The sequence below is a fragment of the Neoarius graeffei genome, chromosome 3, assembly GCF_027579695.1.
Source record: "Neoarius graeffei isolate fNeoGra1 chromosome 3, fNeoGra1.pri, whole genome shotgun sequence".
NCBI lineage: Eukaryota > Metazoa > Chordata > Actinopteri > Siluriformes > Ariidae > Neoarius > Neoarius graeffei.
Window position 1 is genome coordinate 109973444 of NC_083571.1, and position 24630 is coordinate 109998073.

At 42.2% G+C, this 24630-nt stretch overlaps 1 protein-coding gene across 1 annotated transcript in view; it reads right to left on the bottom strand.

The window, feature by feature from the left end:
- ppp2r5a (protein phosphatase 2, regulatory subunit B', alpha isoform) overlaps positions 1–24630 on the bottom strand; it is a 131210-nt gene that overhangs the window by 51729 nt on the left and 54851 nt on the right. Inside the window, exon 2 of the mRNA XM_060917891.1 lies at positions 21621–21817. Coding sequence (XP_060773874.1) covers positions 21621–21817 — 197 coding nt within the window. The remainder of the gene's footprint in view (positions 1–21620; positions 21818–24630) is intronic.

The window sequence follows — 24630 nt, forward strand, 5'->3', positions numbered from 1 at the left end:
TGCTCGCGTGCTGCAGCAGAGACCCGCGCGACCTTCAGCCAGTACAGTCGCTGTTCTTTTACCACCGCCGTTATTCTCATCTTTCCGGTGTGTTCTTGATTTTTCCATTGTGTCTTATTTCGCCATATCAAATACCCAAACTATGTCATATTATTCATATTTAAGTGAATAATCAATTCAGTCATCATAACTTGGCATTTTTAACCCAAGCAATCAAAAAGAGGAAATTTATTCAATATTTTCACTCATCTGTGAAGGAGGGGCTTTAATTCTTCATGATGGAGTTATTTTATATGGAAATCAATTTTACAAAAGCATTTGAATTGTAATAAAAAAAAATTTCCACAGTGGAGGCCAGATAAAGCAAGATACTATCTTTATTCTTATTAAACAAGACAAAAGAAACATTGAGTGTTAGGTAAATGCAAAAAAAAAAAAAGTAAAATATTAGAAAATTAATTTTTTGACCATCATGTCCCAAATGACAGACCAGTTTATGAGACGGACCCATATACACACATACTAATATTCTTGTTCCATAACTGACAGAGGAGAGAGACAAAAAGAGACAGACAGAGAGGGAGAGACGGACAGAGAGAACACAAGGCAGATACACAAAAAGATAGTCAAAAAAGAGACAAAGAGAATGCATTAGCCAGAGAGATACAGAGTCATAAAATAACACAGACAGAACAAAGGACAGACAGACGGATGTCCAACTTAAAAGCAAATGTGTTCCAATTCACTTCCCATAAACCCTCGTCCCCTATTCCTGCAAAAAGGCCACTTTCAGGATGTAATCCGGGCCCTGTGATCGAACTGACGCATTTACCCCCCCACACACACAAGATACTTTTTTTTTCCCCCAACAATTTGATCTTTAGCATTATGGTATGTTTATATTTTAACTGAGTATTATTAGACTCGAATTCTTATACTCTTTCTTAATTACTTTAATTTTCAATTTAAAAGAAACCTTTTTATTCTTTACTTTTATATTTAGACTTGCAAAGTACTACATCTCAGAAGGTCTCATCATCTCTCATCCAACCAACTCCTCTACGATACACATCACCCAAATGGGCGGAGTTTAGAATCCAGTCGTTTCAGTTTAGCATCTCATCTCATCTCATTATCTCTAGCCGCTTTATCCTGTTCTACAGGGTTGCAGGCAAGCTGGAGCCTATCCCAGCTGACTACGGGCGAAAGGCGGGGTACACCCTGGACAAGTCGCCAGGTCATCACAGGGCTGACACATAGACACAGACAACCATTCACACTCACATTCACACCTACGCTCAATTTAGAGTCACCAGTTAACCTAACCTGCATGTCTTTGGACTGTGGGGGAAACCGGAGCACCCGGAGGAAACCCACGCGGACACGGGGAGAACATGCAAACTCTGCACAGAAACGCCCTCGCCGGCCACGGGGCTCGAACCCGGACCTTCTTGCTGTGAGGCGACAGCGCTAACCACTACACCACCCCACCAATGTTTCAGTATGCTTGAGTAAACAAGGCTTTATGTTTTCCTTGCTAGAAGGCACAAACTCCATCGAATTTCCAAAAGCATACTGAGGTAAATTTCACTAATTTGTAGACATTATTTGGATTGATCCTTGACTTGCAAGTGACGTAAAAGCAAAATAGAAACCCGGATGTCGGCCATGTTGGTGGAGGTACAAACGTGAGGTCAAGCGACATTCCGGACAAAACAGTCACGCGTGCGCAACTCGCTTTGTTTTTCCACTGCTTTAAGCATTCTTTTAGCTCTGCCATATCTTTGTGCTGTATACGGTTGTGGTCACAACAGTACTCGTGATTTTTTAGAATTCCGTCCGTGATTCGGAAACTGAGGCTTAGTACGGAGACGAGACGAGCACGGCTGAACAACAATCGGCAGGGCTGATCTAACAGAGGCTAAAACCAAAACAGCTCGTGTTGCAGTGATCATTTTATCTCAGGTGAGATTCAAAAGCTCTCTCGATAATATCATGGAAGAATTTTATTTCGTCTTGCTAGAATTTTGCTATAAAATGAGCGTTCTCTCTTGTCGCGGTTCACTCGGTCGTTGTTATAATTTTAACACGTGTATTACCGTTTCGCTTCTAGGAGCGCCAGCAAAATTATACGATAGAAACGATCCAGACTGGGCACCCAGTCATAACACGGGCTACGTTTCGTCCAAGGTCGGACTTGATTCTTCAGCAGCTGAACCAGATAGAACGTGATATTGATATCTGGGTACTCGATGGTCAGTAGAAGCATCTTATCTTCAGAAAAGTCTGATTTTTTAAATAATATGGGTCAAAACCACACATATCTATCTTCTCTTCGTATCGAATCTTCGCTCGAGCGTTCAAATCGTGGTAATAGTGAGAAAATTCAGCATTGTTTACAGATAGGCTTTCAGCAGCTGCCATCCGAGTTGCTTTGTATATCCACCATCCTGGCGGACGCCCATGACGTCACACGTTTTGATCACGTGGCTGCAAGTCATCTATTCAGGTTCGACTCACAAGATTCCAGTAGCTAACATAAAACGGCTAGTCAAATCCTAGCTAATGATTCGCTTAAACCTTGGCTATTTAGATGAAATTTTACTTCTGATTAATTCACGCACATGACCAGCAAACATACAGGGATCGATCTTTTCGAGCAAAAAGGCATTTTCGGAAATTTTAAGTTTTCTTTACTCATTAAGCCTGTCCCATTTCCACCCATACACACAAAGCTCCCCCCCCCCCCCCCCCCCAATTTATGGTGGTTCAACTAGAGATAGCACGCTAACTAGAGTTCACTCGGAAAGACTCAGGACATCACTTTCAAGCCCACTCGGACATTCAACTGCTTGGAAGCCAAGTTACAGCTCTACGAACATGCAACTTCTTGTACTGTAATAATTTAGAACGATGTGAGGTGATGTTGGAGGCGTGTCTATAAAATGATTGACGAGAAGCAAATCCAAACACAGGCTTTCCTCCAGAATTGCCCTGTATTTAGTGCCATCCATCGTTCCTTCAGTCCTGACCAGCTTTCCTGTCCCTGCAGATGAAAAATATCCCCACAGCATGATGCTGCCACCACCATGCTTCACTGTAGGAATGGTGTTCTCAGGGTGTTGGGTTTGCGCCACGTGGTGTTTCCCATGATGGCCACAAAGATCAGTTTTAGCCTCATTTGACCAGAGAATCTTCTTCCATGTGTTTGGGGAGTCTGCCACATGCTGTTGGGCAAACTCCAAACGTGTTTTCTTTAAGGAGTGGCCACTCTTCCATACATTCAGGACTGGAAGGCAGGTTTACAAACTGGTTTTGTAATACACTTGTTGTAAGACACTGGCTTAAGCTTTTTTTTTTCGTTTCCGTTTCCGGTTGAGAGTACATCGTGCGTGTTCTGGCTGCCGCTTTTCACCAGAGCTTTTTTTAAATTTTATTTTATTTCTTTTTCTATTTTCATTTATTTATTTATTTTTTTCTGTGTGTTTGTGTAGTTTGATGTTTGAGTGTTTTGTCCGCCAGTTGTGGTGTAGCTCCAGACCCAGTTTTGGGCGTCGGTTCCCTCCAGGCCTTGGTTCACTGTGGGTGATGCCTGTGCTCCTAGCTATGGACTGCAGTGAGCCTGTTGCTCATTTTACATCGTGGTTATCCAGCGCTCTGTGCTTTAATGCTTGGCGTGATGTTCCGAGCGATGTTGTTCGGTGGCGTCGTGGCGGCTGTGCAGGCGGTTTGGGACACATCAGCGCTCTGCGTGGCGGAGCTTCTCTGCTCGCTTTGTGGATCCATGGCGTGGTGTTGAGCGATGTTGCTGATGGCGTCACGGCGGCGGTGCTGGAGATGTGGGACTCGTTTTCGTGCGCCTTTTGGTGGGACTGTGGCTGCTACACCACGGGAATTCCATCCTGACCCCTACTCGGTGGACTTTTTTTTTTTCTTTGTCTATAATTGTAAAGCGTCCTTGGGTTTCTTGAAAGGCGCTATATGAGTGATTCCACGCTTATGGGTACTGAAATGGGGACATGAACTTATTTTTAAAAATTCACCTAAAACCATTTCTTTTTTTACCATCAGGTCACAAAACATGTAATCTTTAATGAATGATATGTTAAAAGATAACTTTAATTTTCTGAGATGTAATAAAAACATATTTATATGCCAAAGTCAAGCCTATGAGTTCCAAAATGATGTCTGTTCCATTACTTCTGTTACGATTGTCCATCTCGCGTCTGTTACAAATTAATTACAATCTAGCTATATACCATGTTAATCTTATTGAAAGAATGTGTATGTTTATTCTACTACACATGTTTATTAATTATATTTGCTAAAACATCACCTTCCTATGTTTCAAAAAGTAATTCTACATAGAATAGGGTTGATTGTTATATTAGAACTAGCTTAGTATATGGTATATATTTATTTATGGGGATAGATATCTTCATATTTACAGGGATAAGTATGTAGTAGATTTTTTTTTGTAATTATATATTTATATAGATATTTATGAAGTGTATGTGTTTGTATGTATATATATATATATATATAAATAATGTGTGTATATGTATGTATATATGTATGTATGTGTGTATGTACGTGTATGTATATGTGTATATGTATATACATGTATATGGATATGGTATGTAGTATATATTTATTTTTGTAATTATATATTTATATGGATAATCATGAAGTGTATATATGGTATATATTTTTATAGGTGTATTAATGTAGTTTGGATTTCGGGGTAGTTAAAAAGGGGTGGGAAATTAAAAAAAAGTATTGTACTTCTTCCCACTCCTTTTTCGAACAATGTGCGGTGTATTGTAATGTATTAGCTCTTTATGTTATTTTATTTATTCTTTTTTTTGTCACTTTTTTCATTTTCTTTCTTTTGTATGTACAAATAGTTACATACATTTTTATACATGTTCGAAATAAATAAATTCATTCATTCATTCATTCATTCATTGTTAAAATTGAGAATCTATATGTCCACAACACTTCTGTTACGTTCTGACTTTGGCATATAAATATGTTTTTATTACATCTCAGAAAATTAAAGTTATCTTTTAACATATCATTCATTAAAGATTACATGTTTTGTGACCTGATGGTAAAAAAAGAAATGGTTTTAGGTGAATTTTTAAAAATAAGTTCACGTCCCCATTTCAGTACCCATAAGCGTGGAATCACTCATATAAATTTAACTTATTATAAGCTATTAATTTTTAGCTTTTCTACAAAATTGTCCACATTATTTGTATTAGTAAGAAATGGGAAAAAAAAAAAAAGACTATTACTTTTAAAACAAAAACAATCTCCCACTGGTTTCAGATAAGTGACTTTTCATACGAAATCATGACATTAAAACGTAAATGTTTTAACACCTGGAGTGCAGTACGTTTTAAAATTAGCAACACTCGTGTGTGTGTGTGTGTGTGTGTGTGTGTGTGTGTGTGTGTGTGTGTGTGTGTGTGGGTGAATACTTCTACTCAAGTATAATATCTCCGGACTTTTTCCAGCACCTGACTGAGACACGGACAAATTTCTCAAGGTGATTTAAGGCCACAGGCTCATGGATTGGCATCTGAGCTACGCTAGCCAAGCTGAACGCCTTTACCTGTTGGGAACTGACATTATGATATGCTGAGCTGTAATTATTCCAAGGACATGGTGGCAATGCCTGTGAGTCATCGCTCATCTCCCTGATGGAGAGCTTTCACCTCGTACAGCTCACTACTGCATTCACCCAGGCTTTCTCTTTAAATTACACGCAATACTACTGTAGCATTGGGCCAAGTGAGTCAGTGTAACGATTATAAACCGAGTACGTCAGTGTTCTGGCTGAGATTTGGATCATACACAGGAGGTACATTGTTTTGCAAAAGTATTCATCCCCCTGGGTGTTTGTCCTGTTTTGTTGCATTGCAAGCTGGAATTAAAATGGATTTTTGGAGAGTTAGCACCATTTGATTTACACAACATGTCTAGCACTATTTTTAGGATGGGGGGAAAAAAAAAAACCAAACAGAAATCTGGAGTGTGCATAAGTATTCACCCCCTTTCATATTAAACCCCTAAATAAGAGCTGCTCCAACCAATTCACTTCATAAGTCACATAATTAGTTGATTAAGATCCACCTGTGTGTAATCAAAGCGTCACATGATGTCTGTATAAATCACCCTGTTCTGGAAGGACCCTGAGTCTGCAACACTACTAAGCAAGCAACATGAAAACCAAGGAGCCTCCAAACAGGTCAGAGACAAAGTTGTAGAGAAGTATAGATCAGGGTTGGGTTATAAAAAATATCCCAAACTTTGAATATCCCACGGAGCTCCATTAAATCCATTATAGCAAAATGGAAAGAATATGGCACCACTACAAACCTGACAAGAGAAGGCCCCGCCCACCAAAACTCATAGACCGGGCAAGGAGGGCATTAATCAGAGATGCAACAAAGACACCAAAGAGAACACTGAAGGAGCTGCAAAGATCCACAGCGGAGATGGGAGTATCTGTCCATAGGACCACTTTAAGCTGTACACTCCACAGAGCGGGGCTTTATGGAAGAGTGGCCAGAAAAAAGGTCACTGCTTAAAGAAAGCACGCTTGCAGTTTGCCCAACAGCATGTGGCAGACTCGCCAAACACAAGGAAGAAGATTCTCTGGTCAAATGAGAGTAAAATTGATCTTTTTGGCCATCATGGGAAACTCTGTGTGTGGCGCAAACCCAACACCCTAAGAACACCATTCCTACAGTGAAGCATGGTGGTAGCAGCATCATGCTGTGGGGATATTTTTCATCTGCAGGGACAGGAAAGCTGGTCAGTACTGAAGGAAAGATGGATGGCACTAAATACAGGGCGATTCTGGAGGAAAACCTGTTTGAGTCGGCCAGAGGTTTGAGACTGGGATGAAGGTTCACGTTCCAGCAGGACAATGACCCTAAACATACTGCTAAAGCTACAGTGGAGTGGTTTAAAGGGAAACATTTAAATGTCTTGGAATGGCCTAGTCAAAGCCCAGACCTCAATCTGATTGAGAATCTGTGGCATAACTTGAAGATTGCTGTACACCAACACAACCCATCTAACTTGAAGGAGTTGGAGCAGTTTTGCCTTGAGGAATGAGCAAAAATCCCAGTGGCTAGATGTGCTAAGCTAATAGAGACACACCCCAAGAGACTTGCAGCTGTAATTGTAGCAAAAGGTGGCTCTATAAAAGTATTGACTTGGGGGGGGGAATACCTATGCACACTCCAGATTTCTGTTTGGTTTTTTTTCCCCCATCTTAATTATTGTTTAAACAGCAATGTGCACCTTTAAAGCTGTAGGCATGTTGCGTAAATCAAAAATGGTGCTAACCCTGCAAAAATCCATTTTAATTCCAGCTTGTAATGCGGCAAAACGGGGATGAATACATTTACAAGACACTGTATGTGGAGCGATAGAAACAGTGAAATGTGCCAGTTACACTAAATATCAGCACCTATGGACCCATTTGACTAGTCAAATTAGTAAACTGGGACTAACTGCTGTATAATACAGCACCAGTCAAACGTTTGGACATTCCTTCTAATTCGGTGTTTTTTTTTCTTTATTTTTATGAATTAAAAAAAGTCACTTCTTCATGTTTTAAAGTAATGATGGACGTCGTTTCTCTTTACTTACAGTAGTTGTTCGGTTCTTGACATAATATGGATTACTACAGTTGTGCTGTTGAATAGGGCTGTTTACTGTATTATTATTTACTGCTTGATCTCAGACACATTAAGAAGGAAAGAAATCGCACTAGTTAACGTTTGACGAGACAGCTGTTCATTGAAAAGCATTCCAAGCGACGACTTCATGAAGCTGGTTAAGATAACGCGGATAGCGTCATCAAGGTGGCTACTTTGACGAATCTAAAATATGAAACCTATTTCTTGAACACTTTTTTTTTTCTTTACTACATAATTCCGTACATGTTCCAGATGTTGTTTCATAGTTCTGATGTCTTCAGTCTTGTTCGACGATGTAGAGAATAAAAAATACAGAAACACCTATGAATGAGCAGGGGTGTAGAAACTTTTGAATGGGACTATAGGTGATGCATGCCAGAGTTGACAATGAAAATGAGCATGCAAATCACAAAGGGAGGCACAAGAGCTGAAACTTCTGATGGAAGTCTGAAACTAGAACGTTGGGCCATTCACATGTGGGTATATTTGGTCTGCAGCAATGTTCAGATCCCAGGACCCAAGGATTCCCGGATGATGATGCCCAGAGCATCAGACTGCCTTTTCCAGCTTGCCTTCTTTTCATAGTGCATCCTGGTGCCATCTCTTCCCTAAGTGTGTGAGGGACGTGCACCCAGCCATCCACGTGATGTAAAAGAAAACGTGATTCATCAGGCCAGGTCACCTTCTTCCATTGCTCCATGGTTCGGTTCTGATGCTCATGTGCCCACTGTAGTTGATGGACAGGGGTCAGCATAGGCACTCTGAGCAGTCTGCTACGGCACAGCAAGCTGCGACACACTGTGTGTTCTGACACCTTTCTATCATAGCCAGCGTTAACTTTAACCGCAGTTTGTGCTGCGAAAAAGTAAAATCCAAGGGGAAAAAAACTATGCAAGGGTATGGAGTCCACATGGCTCCGGAAACTGAGTAAATCTCGCATCAAATAGAACATTCTTAGCATCTCCTGAAAGAGAAAATCAGGGCTCGATATTAAGGACTGCCCGATTGCCCGGGGCAAGTGAAACATGCATTCGGGTAAGTGGGATATACCCCTGACGTGCCCGACCCCCTGGTGTTATAGTATGGTACGTGTACTGTTTATAGACCCCTTCTGCATGACATCACGCATCACGTGATAATTACAGCTGGGGTCAGACGGACACTGTCTTTCATGTAAGCAGCTTAATTCTTCTTCAATACGCTTAATTTTTGCGCTGTTTTTGCTCGTTCAAACGGAGAAATAGATAAAAAGGCATTACCGTCTCCCCACTATCAAGAAAAATGTTAACAAATAGAAGCAAATGCTTCAAGAACAGCGAGGAAATTAGCGGTTAAAGTATACGAAGAAAGGAGCTCAGCCTGAAAACTCCAGAGAAGTTCACGATTGTCTCATCTCATCTCATCTCATTATCTCTAGCCGCTTTATCCTGTTCTACAGGGTCGCAGGCAAGCTGGAGCCTATCCCAGCTGACTATGGGCGAAAGGCGGGGTACACCCTGGACAAGTCGCCAGGTCATCACAGGGCTGACACATAGACACAGACAACCATTCACACTCACACCTACGGTCAATTTAGAGTCACCAGTTAACCTAACCTGCATGTCTTTGGACTGTGGGGGAAACCGGAGCACCCGGAGGAAACCCACGCGGACACGGGGAGAACATGCAAACTCCGCACAGAAAGGCCCTCGCCAGCCATGGGGCTCGAACCCAGGACCTTCTTGCTGTGAGGCGACAGCGCTAACCACTACACCACCGTGCCGCCGTTCACGATTGTATTTAAAATATATTTTACCAAAACAGAAAGTCGGAAGTGAGGATGGAAGAGTTTGCTTAAGAAGCTTGTTTAATTTTTTTTTTCTGCTCGCATTCGAGTTAGCACAGAGCAGAGAGCATAGAGAACTGGAGCTTTGTTTCTGTACCATTTTTATGATGGTCTTTGGTATGACCCGACCATGAGTAGAACTCGCGATCTCCCGATCAAGAGGCAGACACGCTAACCACAAGGCCAACTCGCGGTACAACAATGTGAAAAGACGTTTAAAAAAAAAAAAAAACACCCAACATGTCTGGACATTTGTGGAAGCCAGGAAGTACATTTTTGTTCCATCATATTAATGGTATAAATGGTTGATTTCCAATTTTAATGTATTATATGTTGAGAGAAACTCAAACTATGTTGCAGTGTGGGTTGGCAATGTTGGCATTTGGAAAAATGCCAAGTCAAGAGAATTCGTATAATTTGCAAACAGAGTACCAGAGTAGAAACCAGGCATGTGCATTTCAGAAACGTGATCCGCGTTCCCATTTTCAAAATCGCAAGTAGCATCAAACAAACCCATCCACGAAGCCACAAAGGAATCACGGAGATCAGTTAAAGCTTAAGGCCAATTTATGCTGACAACGCAGTCCTCGCAGATGGCATCTGCGTAGCCCCCCCACCTTCGCAGACGCTCTGCGCGCACCTCCCAAAAATTGTGACCACCGCAGAAGCCTCGCAGACAGCGTCGCAGACAAGAGGGCTCTGATTGGTCCACTCTACATCCGCTGTACACACACTTCCGCTTCCCTACTTTCCCGGTTTGGTTTGTTTTCACGACCGCCATTTTTAAAAACACGAGCGAAGATGGAGCAGCACGAAGAGCGGTTGATCGAGGAAGTACGTACATCTATACGACTCCAGTTCTAGTCATTATAAGTAACCGGAGGATAAACACTCCACTAACCACACCCACCAACTACTCCTAGCGATTTCACGACTTAGCGCCCCCTTGCGTTGTGGCGGTGAATAACATCGCGCATGCCTATTACTCCCCGCTCAACGATAAATTACAACTGTCTGCGAAAAGCTATCTGCGAAAGCCTTGTCGCAAGAGCATGCAGAGGCCCTTACCATACACTATAGAAAGTTACTCAGCTATAGAGAACATCTAGATATAAAAAGATGGTTTGATGCACAAAGGTTAACAGACAATACGTTTCTACAGAGGCTCAGGATGAACAAACCAGAACGTAGTCGCTTATCAGGCCTGCTTAAGTGGACCAAATTACTCATTTGTTGGAAAAAATTGACGTTTCAGTCACGTGACTTTTCTTAGCAGAAAGTTTTACCGGAAGTGAAACGGCTGGTGGTCTAAAATGGCTGCCGTAGTGCAAACAACTAGCGATATCTTATCAGAGTACGCTCGTAATCTAGAAGCCACTGCTGGCTTTAGATATATTCAGAAGATTGCTATGTGCAATAGAATCGACCCCTACAGTCTGGGAAAGAAGGATTCATCATACAATCTCGAAAACTACCCTTCAGTCGAGTTCCCCGACATCTCGAACTATCTGGTGTTGCAGACGTCCTTCTACACCGCAAAACAGATGAAAGCGTGGAAGAGTACGGAGGTTTACAACTTTTTTGTACGTGGCTGGGTAAAGGACCTCGCTATCAAGTCGCTGCCGAATGAATCCTGGATCGTTTTTGCCACGCAAGTCTGTTTTTCGTTCGCGTCTTTACAACGAAGCGCTGCAAGTTGAAGTGTAAACAAACAGTTGGCTTGATTCTCACTTGTGTTGGCTCTTATCTCTCAGCTAAATCATTCACAAAGATCATCAGAAACCCCTTTAAAGACCTGGATCTTAGTTAAACAAGACGGAGAAGTGATCACGGCGCATTGTAACTGTACGGCTGGGGAAGAATTTTGTCGCGACCTTCATGCATATGGACTTTGTGAGGAGGAAACAAAGAAACAGCTGGGGACTTTAGCACTTCGTGACTAAAAAAAGTCCCGTAAAATAACGACACACAGCAAGAAAAGTACTTGGGAAACACGAAGGACGGAGCTGAGAGGGAAATACAAACCTTTCACCAAGTGATCGCTGCAAACTCGAGCACGCTTCGACTCGGCTCACTTCGATTTCAGTCAGAGGTTCGAAAGCCACCTTTCTTGACGTCTCTTTGTGAAATCCTGTGTTCGTTCACCCTTTTTTTTTAATTAGTTCACGGCGAACCCTGAAGAAACTTTTATCAGTTTGATCGATTCGAGCAACCTAAAACAACGCAAGCGTAAGGCGTTTTTCATGCGAGCAATGCACCTTCTCCGTACAAACGCTTTGTCAGCTGAGCTTTGGTCGACCACCAGCTAAAGTTTTGAATAACTAATGAGGCGGATGTGACGTCACGTGAAACCCAGTGACACAACGACCAAGTTTTGTGCAGAAGGATGAGCGTTTTATTTGAAAGAAATCAGAACTGAAATCCATTGAGAACTGAGGGAGGGAGGAGATGCAATTTCACTGAAAGTAAACTAATTGTTTACAACAGGAATATCAATCAAATGCAGAGTACTTTCTGCACTGAAATATCTCCCATTCCCTTCTGAAAACGAGTAATAACGATAGAAATAGGAAGATATTACAATATATAGGTCGAGACTACCCTGGTACTCGACCCAAAAGGGTAAACAAGTGTTGCCAGGCAAAACAAACTTGACTCGGCAGCACTTATTTTATACCTATATGTTGATAATGGTAAGATTTCTCAATCATCAGCTGTCCGGTTATAGTCCTATGAAAAGCCATGACCTTGAGTTTGACATTTCAAAAAAGTCAATCAAGGTCAAGGCGGCAAATGCAAGCCTATATGGGACTTCTTATATGTTGAGAACGATAAACATCTGGCTATCATGAACCATTTTAAAAAGTTATAGCCCTTTGAAAACCCATGACCTTCAGTTTGATCTTTCAAGGTCGCTCAAGGTCAAAGATCATGGTGCCAAATGAAAGGCCATATGGGAGTTCCAATATGCTCATAATAGTAAACATCTGTCTATCGGCAACCGTTTGAGTGATGATGGAAAATGTTATTTTGACCGAAAGGTTGACCTTTCCGGTGACCTTGACCTTCACCTCGACCAGATTACCGCCAAAATTTAATCAGGTAATCTACAGACCATTGCTTACCTACCTTGAAAATTTGAAGAAGTCAATCGGTGCAACCGTCTAGACGCTAGATTGTTAACAGACAGCCAAACAAACAAAAAGGTGTTCAAGAAAACAGAGAGAGAGAGAGAGAGAGAGAGAGAGAGAGAGACCCTGTCATGTAGCAGATCAGTGGAAGCAGAAATGAAAGATGAACATTTTGGATTTGGTTTGAAGTAAATGTGATGAATATGAAAGAAGATATCGCAAAAAAAAAATAATAATTTTGACTTTTTTGGTGACCTTGACCGGATAACCCTCAGAATGTTGGAGGTTCTATTTGAGCCCAATCCCCATCTATTCTGAACATTTCATGAAGATTGGTCCAGCCATTTTCCCATAATGTTGCTAACAAAAAAAAAAAGAAACCTGACTGAAAACGATACCTCGCCCCCTGGTGGACTCTATCCTGGGCAAGGTATTAAAGGTCCCATGGCATGAAATTTTCACTTTCTGAGGTTTTTTAACATTAAAAGGAGTTCCTCTGACCTTCTTAAGTCACCCCAGTGGCTAGAAATTTCATAATGTGTAAACCAAACTATGGCCAACATTTGAGAATGGCGCGTCAAAACGGCGCGTTGATAAACTCTTCCCTTTACTACGTCAGCAAGGGAGATGATCCCCACGCCCCCCCTCTGGATTCCCACCCACCGTATGGATTGCCCGCCCAGTTGTAGTGAGGAGACCATAGAGGACACAACAACATGGCATCACCTAAGCGAGCGAACCATGGAAATTGTGCTGTACATGGATGTGACAACACAGAAAAGAGTCTGTTTTTACTGCCGACGGGAGAGCCCCTGAAGACGCAGTGGCTTAATTTCATTTACTCCAATAATACGCCGTCGAGTCTACCTGAGACGGTGTATGTTTGTCGGAAGCATTTTCCTGAGGAATGTTTCCACAACTTGGGACAGTACAGTGCAGGTTTTGCACATCAACTGTCACTGAAGCCTGGATCCGTACCAAGCATCCCTGCCGCATCAGCCACAAACACCGAACAAGTAAGTGTATAACTGTTAAGTCGTTTTGCCGTGTTTTAAAATCGGTGCCACGTTAGCCTTGCAATGGCTACATTAGCTGTGCAGCTAACCGCTTCCTGCAGTTAGCCAGGTACTCTGCGCTACAAAACCAAAAAGCATGCAGCATGCTCTGTTATAATAGCCAATCAAAACAGTTTTTACAAAGACACCCACATTCTTTTTTTTAAGTCACTCGTTCATTTTATTTGTTTGTTTGTTCAGTAAAAACCCAAACATTTGTTGAATTTATTTTATTTCCTCGCGTCGCACCTTCATGACGTCAGCGCGCGGTATTTTTCCCTTCGCGGTTTGTTCCTTCTCTCTCGCCATAGTAAGACACCCACATCCGCTTGTTCTGACCCACTGGGGGTAGCGTCACAGTGCTGTTAGCCAATCAGAGGTAACATGTTTACATGTCATGAATATTAATGATAAGACCCGCCCCCACCCTCTACCCTTCCCCGCCTCCTGCTTCTCATTAGCAAAACGACGCACTGGGAAAAGCGCTGAAATGGGGCTTTCTCCCAGGAGGCTATATCTACGTGCCGAGGGTTCATTTCGAGAAAGGCTGCAGATATAACATCCGGAAACCTCCACGAGCCCGTTTAAAGCATCAACAAACCACCATGCCATGGGACCTTTAAAGGGTTTCACTGCGTGCACTAACTGCCATACATGTAAAACCATGTTCTAGGTGCCAGTCGCTAGATGGCGCTGTTGCGTGATTTGACTTCGATTGTGTTCCTGGCATCCTGGAATTGGAAAATGAAGAGGCGCGGTATGAAGCGTTTCAAATCTAATTTTGCCCTTTAAATTCCGCCCAAAATTTGACGGTCCGACTCAACCGCGATTAGAACTCGCGATCTCGCAGTCGAGAGGCAGACACGCTAACCCCTAGGCCAACTCGCGGTTGCGTAGCTGTATCTTCAGGAACCAAAATGAAAAATACTGAAGCAGAAGGGCATTCGTAACCGGAGTGGTTTAGTAACTCCAGATTTTTAACGCACCAGCTTGGCTTCTGTAGCACATTGTGTTGTGGCGGATCCAAGCGCAAATATTTATGTAAATGATTTCGTTCAAGGCGCCTCGCTTGACCGGAGACTAGCTGCAGGGCTAGCTCCATTAGATCAAAAAAGATTTCTAATAGAGCTTTTATTTTATTTATACTCTCTGGCATGATTACTATAACGACAATATGGCTTATACAAAAAAAAAAAAAAGTTGACGAAAAATAATCTTGGGCGTCAAACAAGTTCATTTGCATGCTAAGCCACGCCCATTTACCCAAACGACTTTCAGATCAATATAGCCATGTTTTTTGACACTTTTTTTTTATTTCCCAAAAAAGTTAATCATTTTTCATATCTGATTGTACGTTTCCTTAAAACAAAAGCAATAAAGTTTAAAAAAAAAAAAAAAAGCTTTGCATCACTTGCGCACACAGATACGTGTGTAAAAGTCGCTCCGGCTAAACCAACAAGCCGTAATCCTGTAATTGTGGGCTGCTATGCAAAGCCACGGCTACACAGGATTCAAATAACGTCTGATTAACACATACCAAGGCAAGTGTTTGCATATCAGGTGTGTTACAGAGATATAAGCTCATTTTAATCATGGAGCTTATCATATCCAAACAGACTTCACTTTCGGTTCAATAAACAAGTGCATTGCACAACACACACTGCTTTTCCTGGATCTTTACAAAACCGCGCCATCGGTGAAAGAAAAGCTCGGAGTGTCTCAGACGCCGCAGTAGGAACATGACCGGAAGAAGCGCTTCTCTCTCATCTCGGAGTGTTAAGTGCGACTCCGCATGGGGGAAAAAAAAAGGTCAATTTCAAATTCAAGTGAAGACGAGCTATAACACTCCGTTCAGACTGCAACCTGAAACGACCCATATCCGATTTGTTGCGAAATCCGATTTTTTTGTTAGGCCGTTCACATTACCAATTATATGAGACTTGTATGCGATCTCCAATATGAACGGAAAACGACCCAAAAGTGTCCCGCATGCGCAAACTGACACGTAATAAGCACATCTACGTAATACGTAAAAAAAAAAAAAAAGCGCACTCTTCAAGTTTGCAAGTAAAGCATGGAGATGAGGCGAGACCTGGCGATGTGGTTTTTGTGGCGGCGGCGGAACTCGCACAATAACCTGGTATTGTGGAGGCGATTGAGAAGCAGGAGGGCAAGGGCTTTGGTCCAGGCGCTGTGTGGGGCCGTGGCAGCAACCTCCGTTGAAAGGAGGGTATGGATGCGGAGTCGCAGCCAGGACTGGTGGGATGTTGACGTGCTGCGCTTCTCTGATAATGATTTCGTCAACAACTTTCGGCTTACGAGAAACACCTTTACCTACCTCTGTGAGCGACTGCGTGTGCCAAAGAGGCGGGATTAGCCAACGCAGAATAGTGACGTTTGTCTCTTGTTGATGACGTGTAGGTCGCATGAATGCGACCTGTCCGGTCAGACTGCAGTCGCATGTGAAAATAACAGATACGCATCGGAATTAGGACCACATATCCAAGCGGCCTGGGTCGCATGTGAAAAAATCGGATCTGTGTCGTTCAGATTGTCAATAACAAATCGGATACAGGTCGCATATGGGCAAAAAAATCGGATATGGGTCGATTCAGGGTGCAGTCTGAACGTAGTCTATGATCGCTGTAACCAGGACAGTTTGTTAGTGGTTGGTGTAAACCGGGACATTTCAGCGTCCCGACGGACCTTTGTCGGGACTGGGGGGACACAACTCAAAATCACGACAGTGTTCACAGCGAAAGCGAGTTTTACTACCCTGGGGAAGAAGAAATAAAAGAAAGTATTTCAGGAGAAAGCTAAAAACCTGTAACTGTTGCTAACGCCGAGCAAAAACATGGCTGAATCCTGAATGACTCCTATTTGTATAAATAGGGGACTACATAGGCGGCAAAATGTAGTTGTTTTCCTGCCATGGAAGTGCACTTGTATACCGAGGAGGAAGCAATTTGCATTACAGCCGTGAATGAGGATTCAAAATGGCAGCTCGGCTCGGTTTTCCCTTTCGGGCGCTCTCGTTTTCTGTTAGAATTTGGTAAAGAGAAAAGAAATATATTATTTACCAGCTTAAGGTCGGTCCGTATGGTGAAATACCGTGACCTCGGCCTTGAATACTGCCCTCGGTCCAGAGGGCCTCGGTCAATACTTTCAAGACCTCGGTCACAGTATTTCACCATACGGACCTCCCAGCTGGTAAATAACATATATATCACAATGACCACATTTCAGAAGGAACTAAATTTCACCGATTTTATGAAATCGAAAGGCCGTCTAGATTTAACAAATGTACAGTACTGTGCAAAAGTCTTAGGCACCCTATCAGTAAAGCAGTTTTCCAGAACAAAGTTCAACGCTGACACTACAAACACTCGCGATGGGTTTAATTTGTGAATACTTGGTGATGAAAAATTGGTGGCATTGCCACCAATTGTGTGATGCATGGCGAATGTTCTCTGAGCTTCGCAACTCGTTTTTTGGTGTCTCGAACGCCTCGTGAGTGGTCAAAAACAATTCGGTGGTGATGTTTTCGTCGGCAAACTAAGCAGCGAATACTCACAGATGGGTTTGGAAATACTTCCAGAAGCTCGGGGAACCTTCGTCAAGCCTCTTGAGATGCGTTTGTCTCTAATCCGTCTCGCCGGACCCTCATCAATACAGCAGCTCGGCATAGCGTAACCTTCACCGAGACTTATAAAGTGCACTCGGGGATCCTTCAGAGTGTGACAACGTCTTTCGTGTAAGCAAGGCTTAATCTGTCGTCATTATCGTTTATTTTTGCGCCGTTTTTGGTTGTTCAAATCGAGAAAAGGCATTACCGTGTCCCCGCTATCAAGAAAAATGTTCGCGAGTGCTTCAAGAGCAACGAGGAAATGAGTGGTTAAAGAGAAAACGACGAGAGGAGCTCAGCCTGAAAACTCCAGAGAAAATCGTCATTCTATTCAAAATGTATTTTTAAAAAACAAAGTCGGAAGTGAGGCTGGAAGAGCTTGCGTAAGAATCTCGTTTTAGTTTTTCTGCTCGAATTCGAGTTAGCGCCTTCATGAAGGTATTTGATTTTCTTACAGCTGAAGCAGCTTCCTTATTCGACACAGAAAACCCAGATTGGTTTCAAACGACTCGGGCATAGCTCAGTAAAAAACCTCAACAAGGCGCGACACGCGCGATATACATGGATCCTGAAAGAACAGAAAAGACTAAGAGCAGAGCGCTGGAGCTTTGTTTCTGTTATCAGAGGAACCCAGTCCTGTGCAAAATGTCTTCCTGGAGTCAGAGTGTAGTAATGAACCTACAGTTCGAGAGAGTTACACACACACACTGAACTTTACAACAGCTGCCTGCATGTGAAACAGAAATAAATCGACTCGGGCAGGAAAAACTCATCTCATCTCATTAGCCACTTTATCCTGTTCTACAGGGTCGCAGGCAAGCTGGAGCCTATCCCAGCTGACTACGGGTGAAAGGCGGGGTACACCCTGGACAAGTCGCCAGGTCATCACAGGGCTGACACATAGACACAGACAACCATTCACACTCACATTCACACCTACGCTCAATTTAGAGTCACCAGTTAACCTAACCTGCATGTCTTTGGACTGTGGGGGAAACCGGAGCACCCGGAGGAAACCCACGCGGACACGGGGAGAACATGCAAACTCCACACAGAAAGGCCCTCGCCGGCCACGGGGCTCGAACCCGGACCTTCTTGCTGTGAGGCGACAGCGCTAACCACTACACCACCATGCCGCCCGCAGAAAAACTATTTTGGATAAAATTGCTACTGTCTGTTACACACTGATCAACATGTGCGACTCAGTTGTGCCTTTTGAATCGAGAATAAATGAAAAGGGAACTGAACATTAACCGTTTATTGAAATTATTACTACAAGTGTGATTATAGTTAACCGTGAGTTGGCCTAGTGGTTAGCGTGTCCGCCTCTCAATCGGGAGATCGCGAGTTCTACTCACGCTCAGGTCATACCAAAAGACCATCATAACTAGATGGACTCGACACCAACGGCGTCGATGGGGATGCCTCCGCCCGGTAGACTACACACCTTATTAAGTTGTGATTTGGGGATGGACATTTGACCTCACAGTAATCGTGACCTGGTGAAATTACTTGTATAAGCCTTGGAGATATTGTGTTCACAAGGTTTTCGGACAGACATTTGACCTCAAAATCTAATCAGTTTATTTTTGTCCCCAAATGCACAAATGGTGAAAGTTTGGTGAAATTCCTTTCATCTGCCTTGGAGATATTGTGTTCACAAGGTTTGCGGACAGACATTTGACCTCACAGTGACCTTAGACCTTTTGATATCAAAATCTAATCAGTTCATGTTTGTCCCAAAGCGCACAAATGGTGAAAGTTTGATGAAATTCCTTTCATTAGCCTTTGAGATATCGCGTTCACAAGGTTTCGGGACTGACGCACGGACAACCTGAAAACATAATGCCTCCTGCACCTTACGGTGGCGGAGGCATAAAAAAAAAAAATGGTACCTACTGCTGTCTGGCAAGGCACGCTCTCGTGGTTACCAGAGGACTAGCCCCCCACTGTAGCCCTAGCTATGTAATAGGCAAGAGGCCGAAGGCTATGGAAACGGAGATCGGCGCCACCCTGTGCGCCACATGGCGTGGGAAGGACTTTGATTTGATTGATTATAGCTACTATATGACTACAGCTACAACTGGAATGTGCCGATTCGGTTAGCGTTTGTAATTACTGTACCATCCACTATTAGATAAAATAAAAATAAAATCTTACAATATTAATTGTTTGAAAGTTGAGATCAAGACATTGTTTTAACAATAATAAGCATTACTGTATAAACGATAGAGTGCAAATCACTCTGTAACTAGATGTCCATGGAGTTGCAGAGACAGCGGGCCGGGAGGGAATACCATCTAGCCCACAGTTAAGGTTGGAGTCCTTTGAGAGGAAATTCTTTGGCTTTCGCAACATTCTGTTCCCAAAAGTTGATGTTGGGAAAAATTCTTTCCACAAAGAAGCTTTTCTTTGTGGAAAGAATTTCATGTTAGTTATCATGATCGACTACAGCTGGTAGCTTCTCGGTGCCTTCATAAAAAGGGTTTGTTTACAGCACTCATTGGATTGACCAGCACACAGTAAAATGGGAAAGTCCAAGGAGCTCAGTGCAGATCTGAGAAAGGAGGATCGCAGATGTACACAACTCCGGAATGTCTCTTGGAGCCGTTTCTAAACAACTGTGAATTCCAGTTCAAACAATTGTATCCAAGTTATTGTGAGGTGTAGTCACTTTGCCAAGCCACTTTGCGTCAAGAAAACCCAAACTGTCACTCTCAGCTGAAAGGAAATTGGTTTGGATGGTCAGGAACAACCTGGGAACCACCATGGCACAGCCAAGCCATGAACTGGAAGCTGACTGATCACTGTCTACAGTTCAGATCACCGTGGACTAAGAGGCTGCTATCCAAGAAATAACCCCCTGCTCCAAAATTGTCACCTTCAAGCTTAACTAAAGTTTGAAGCTGATCACATGGACAAAGAAAAAGCCTTCTGGAGGAAAGCTGTATGGTCAGATGAGACAAAGATTGAGTTGTTTGGTCACAATGGCCACCGTGTACAGAGAGACACTGTACCAGCTGGTGATGGTGGTAGGATCATCATGCTCTGGGGCTGTTTTGCTGCCAGTGGAACTGATTCATTACACAAAGTGGATGGAATAATGAAGAAGGAGGACTACCTCAGAATTCTTCAGCATACACTACCGTTCAAAAGTTTGGGGTCACTTTGAAATGTCCTTATTTTTGAAAGAAAAGCACTGTTCTTTTCAATGAAGGTCACTTTAAACTAATCAGAAATCCACTCTATACATTGCTAATGTGGTAAATGACTATTCTAGCTGCAAATGTCTGGTTTTTGGTGCAATATCTCCATAGGTGTATAGAGGCCCATTTCCAGCAACTCTCACTCCAGTGTTCTAATGGTACAATGTGTTTGCTCATTGCCTCAGAAGGCTAATGGATGATTAGAAAACCCTTGTACAATCATGTTAGCACAGCTGAAAACAGTTGAGCTCTTTAGAGAAGCTATAAAACTGACCTTCCTTTGAGCAGATTGAGTTTCTGGAGCATCACATTTGTGGGGTCGATTAAATGCTCAAAATGGCCAGAAAAATGTCTTGACTATATTTTCTATTCATTTTACAACTTATGGTGGGAAATAAAAGTGTGACTTTTCATGGAAAACACAAAATTGTCTGGGTGACCCCAAACTTTTGAACGAAAGTGTAAACCATCAGAAACTTGAACATGACTTGGGAATTACAACAGGACCGTGAACTCAAACACGCATCAGAGCTGGTTGTGGAGGATACAGCAGGCTAACGTTAAGCTTAAAACAAGTCCTGACTTCAACCCTATTGAAAATGTATGGACCGTGCTGATAAGTCGAGTCCATGCCAAGAAAAAAAATTAATTGAATTCTACCATGAAGAGTTGTGAAATATCCAACCAGAATTCTGCCAGAAGCTTGTTCATGGTAAACAAAAATGTTTGGTCAAGGTGAATCTTCCGGAGAGACATTTTACCCAAATACTAGGTGTGCTGTATGTATATTTTTGACCCTGTGTTGATTTCAGTAAACCCAAAGAAAATTAAAACTTGTGCACCAAATTCTAGGTGTTGGTTTTTTTTTAATTAAAGCTGTATGCTGTATAATCATTCTGCCACAGAAAAAGAAATTACTGAAAGCCCAAATATTGTCATGACATTCATGTCACTGTATGTAAACTTCTGACCACAACTGTAAATGTGACGCCACAGCATTCATACTCTCTTCAAAAAAAAGAAAGAAAGAAAGAAAGAAAGAAAGAAGTGTGCTGACCATGTTAATGATGTCAGGGTAGGTGGAGTCTGCCAGTATGCCCCTGCTGGTCGACACGTATTCTACCAGTTCGTTGAGAGTGGCCCTCTTCACCTCTTTACTCTTCAGATCACTGACCGAGTCGAAGAAGTCAAAGAGCATGCAACACTGCTGGAGTTTCTGCACAAACAGCTCCTGCTGCTCTGGAGATGGAGCATCTGAAACACAAACACCACACACAGACTTCAGACACGGTGGTCGACGCATCGCCGAGATCTCAAACGGAAGAAAAACGCCATCATTAACTTCAGTGTCTCCCACGGGTTCGGTCCCAATCCTTTACATCCACCACTGAACCCATTCTCACCTCGTCCATTACTCACCAGACATGACCTAATTCTTCATTCTTCTCAGCTTAAAAATTTTCTTCTATTATTATTTGTGTTATTTTGCTTGCGAACTATTTGCACTTACACTGAACGAAAAAATAATCGGTGGTCCACTGTTCTTTAAAAACTCTGCACTCTCTGTCAGCTTTTCGCTGACCGCTAGCCATTTTGCTGTCCTGAACACTGACAGTTCTCTGCGCGTGCGCTGCCTGTCACTGCTTGATCGCGAGCATATGACGAAAATTCGGAAAATATGAATAGTTCATTTTATAACTAAATATCAATTTTAATTGATAAAATCAACAAAATACAAGATGCAGACATGTTATTATTTGCCAAAAAGCAATTTAAAAAAAAAAAAAATAGGCCATGACCATTTTTGGGGATTGCCTCATAGGGCCGGTTCAAGTGGTGGGGGGCAGAGGGGCTGAGGGGCCGGTCAAAGGGGGGTGGCGGGCCGGAGTCGGCCCGCAGTTTGATGACCCCTGCTTTAAGGAGAAGGGAGGCATAACCAAGCAAGTTTCATTTCACCAATCGGGACATTTGAATTATTTGAACAGCAGACATTCCTGGTGCATATTATTATTTCAATTCAACTGATGTTACAGTCAAGTACAGATTATAAAAGCCCATGGCAGTGCCCACCCTCTTCAACGCCAAATTTTTAGCTGGTTAAAAAGTTAGTAAAATCTTTCCAGATCATACGATACTATGAGAATAAGTACACTCACTCAGTCTTAATTACATCAGCCTGTTTATTTTATTCATGTTGTTTTTGTTACATTTAAAAAAAAAAACTAACTACATTTGACTAATTAATAAACTCTCAGTATGAACCGGTGAAGTTATTTGGATGAACCTTAAAACGTCTTGACTTTTTATCCCCTATAAACCCACATTAAAGCTAGACGGCCTTTCGATTTCATAAAATCGGTGAAATTTAGTTCCCTCTGAAATGTGGTCGTTGTGATATATGTTTATTTCTGTAATATCTCAAAAATATCAGGCCATTCTGTGGCTGGGAAGTTATTTAATTTGAGCGGATTAAAGCAAATAACGTGCGTGAAATCGCTCGCTTCGCGCAGTCAAGCAGACAGAGGAAGTCCGTGTGAAGTCCCTTTGAGCGTGCACTGACCGTTCCATCATTCTGTCGCTAAATGAACAGCTGATCACACCGAGGTGCTCGCTGAGCGCCGATATTTATTAGTTTGGTCCTGCGTTTCCTTTCCTTCGTATATAACATAACGTCTTTTCTTCTCGCTTTCTTTCCGTTACTGTAGTCGGTCTTTCACGTTTCATTCGCACGCTCACGTCCTCCGTTTTCTCTCCTGTTTCAAATTTGTATCCCACAATGCCTTGCGTGAACTGGGAAAGCCCACCACGTCATTCATGACGTAGTATCTTGTATTAGGTCATGGTGAAGCAGGAAAAAATAGCGGAGAAAAAGGCAGTCTAGCTTTAAAGTTTGCATCTTGTCCCAAAGAAACCTTCTTTGCCTAGATGACTGAAAACATTCATGGGCGATTAAGAACTTTTCAAGAGAGGTTGACTTGAAAAACTGGTTTACACGGAGAGACAAGTAGCTCAGATGCAAATATACAAGATTACTAGACAGACAGTCGCGAGTGTAACAGCATTTATATTTCGAACATTTGCCGTACACCCTTATCCAGAACGACTTGCGTAAGCGCTTTGAAGTCATGGACTAATAATCCAGTCTAAAAAGTCTGTTGTGGAGGTAATATATAACCCCAATCAGAAAAATTTAAACTGAAATCAATGATTTGTAAATAACCTTTGACCTGTATTGCGCTCAAAACAATACAGCAGCACTTTATTTGATGTTTTCACGTCATAAATTTTATAGTTTTGAGCAATTCCAGCGTTATGGACGTGACACTTGAACTCAAAATGGCAACAAATGACCCAGTGCATGTTTTATTGTCTCCCAGTATTTAAACAGGTGTTGCATATTTTAAGGCTGTACCATACTGGAGAAGTGATAGAACAAGAACAATTCCCATAGTACATCTAGGGCATGCCAGAAAATGCCAATAAAAGATGCGTTATGGATGTGACAGAAAAAGTATCACTTTTCTTGGGTGACTGTACATTTTTATCAAACTCTGTGAAATTGTAAACCTAATGTCGAAATGGAGATATCCATTTGATAGAGGGGTCCAAGGTGAATATTAAAAAATCTTTAAAATATTTTGTATTTCATGCAGAGTTTCGGAAGGAAAAGTCAGCGTTATGGATGCGACGAAATTCCGTTATGGATGTGACGCGTCTGAAATAGACATGGCATATGTTTAGAAAATCAGCAATTTAACCACCATAACCCTTTGAAAAACTCTCTAAATATCAGCTAAAACTATCAAAGTTCTTAAATAATATTTAGGATGGCTATTGTTTTGCTGTTTTGTGGATTTTAGCATACATTTCTGTGGCTTGTGGCAATAATATAGAATTGTACATGATCAAAGTTGATTTTAGCTTGGGGTTTACATTATAAGAAAGAAAGACTGACAGTGACATATTAGGTTGGTTACAAATTGGTTCAACTTATTCACATCTGTAAAATACAGGCCTAGGTGATATCTCTGGGAGTGGTTTTGATGTATTACATGTTGCTTTATTTT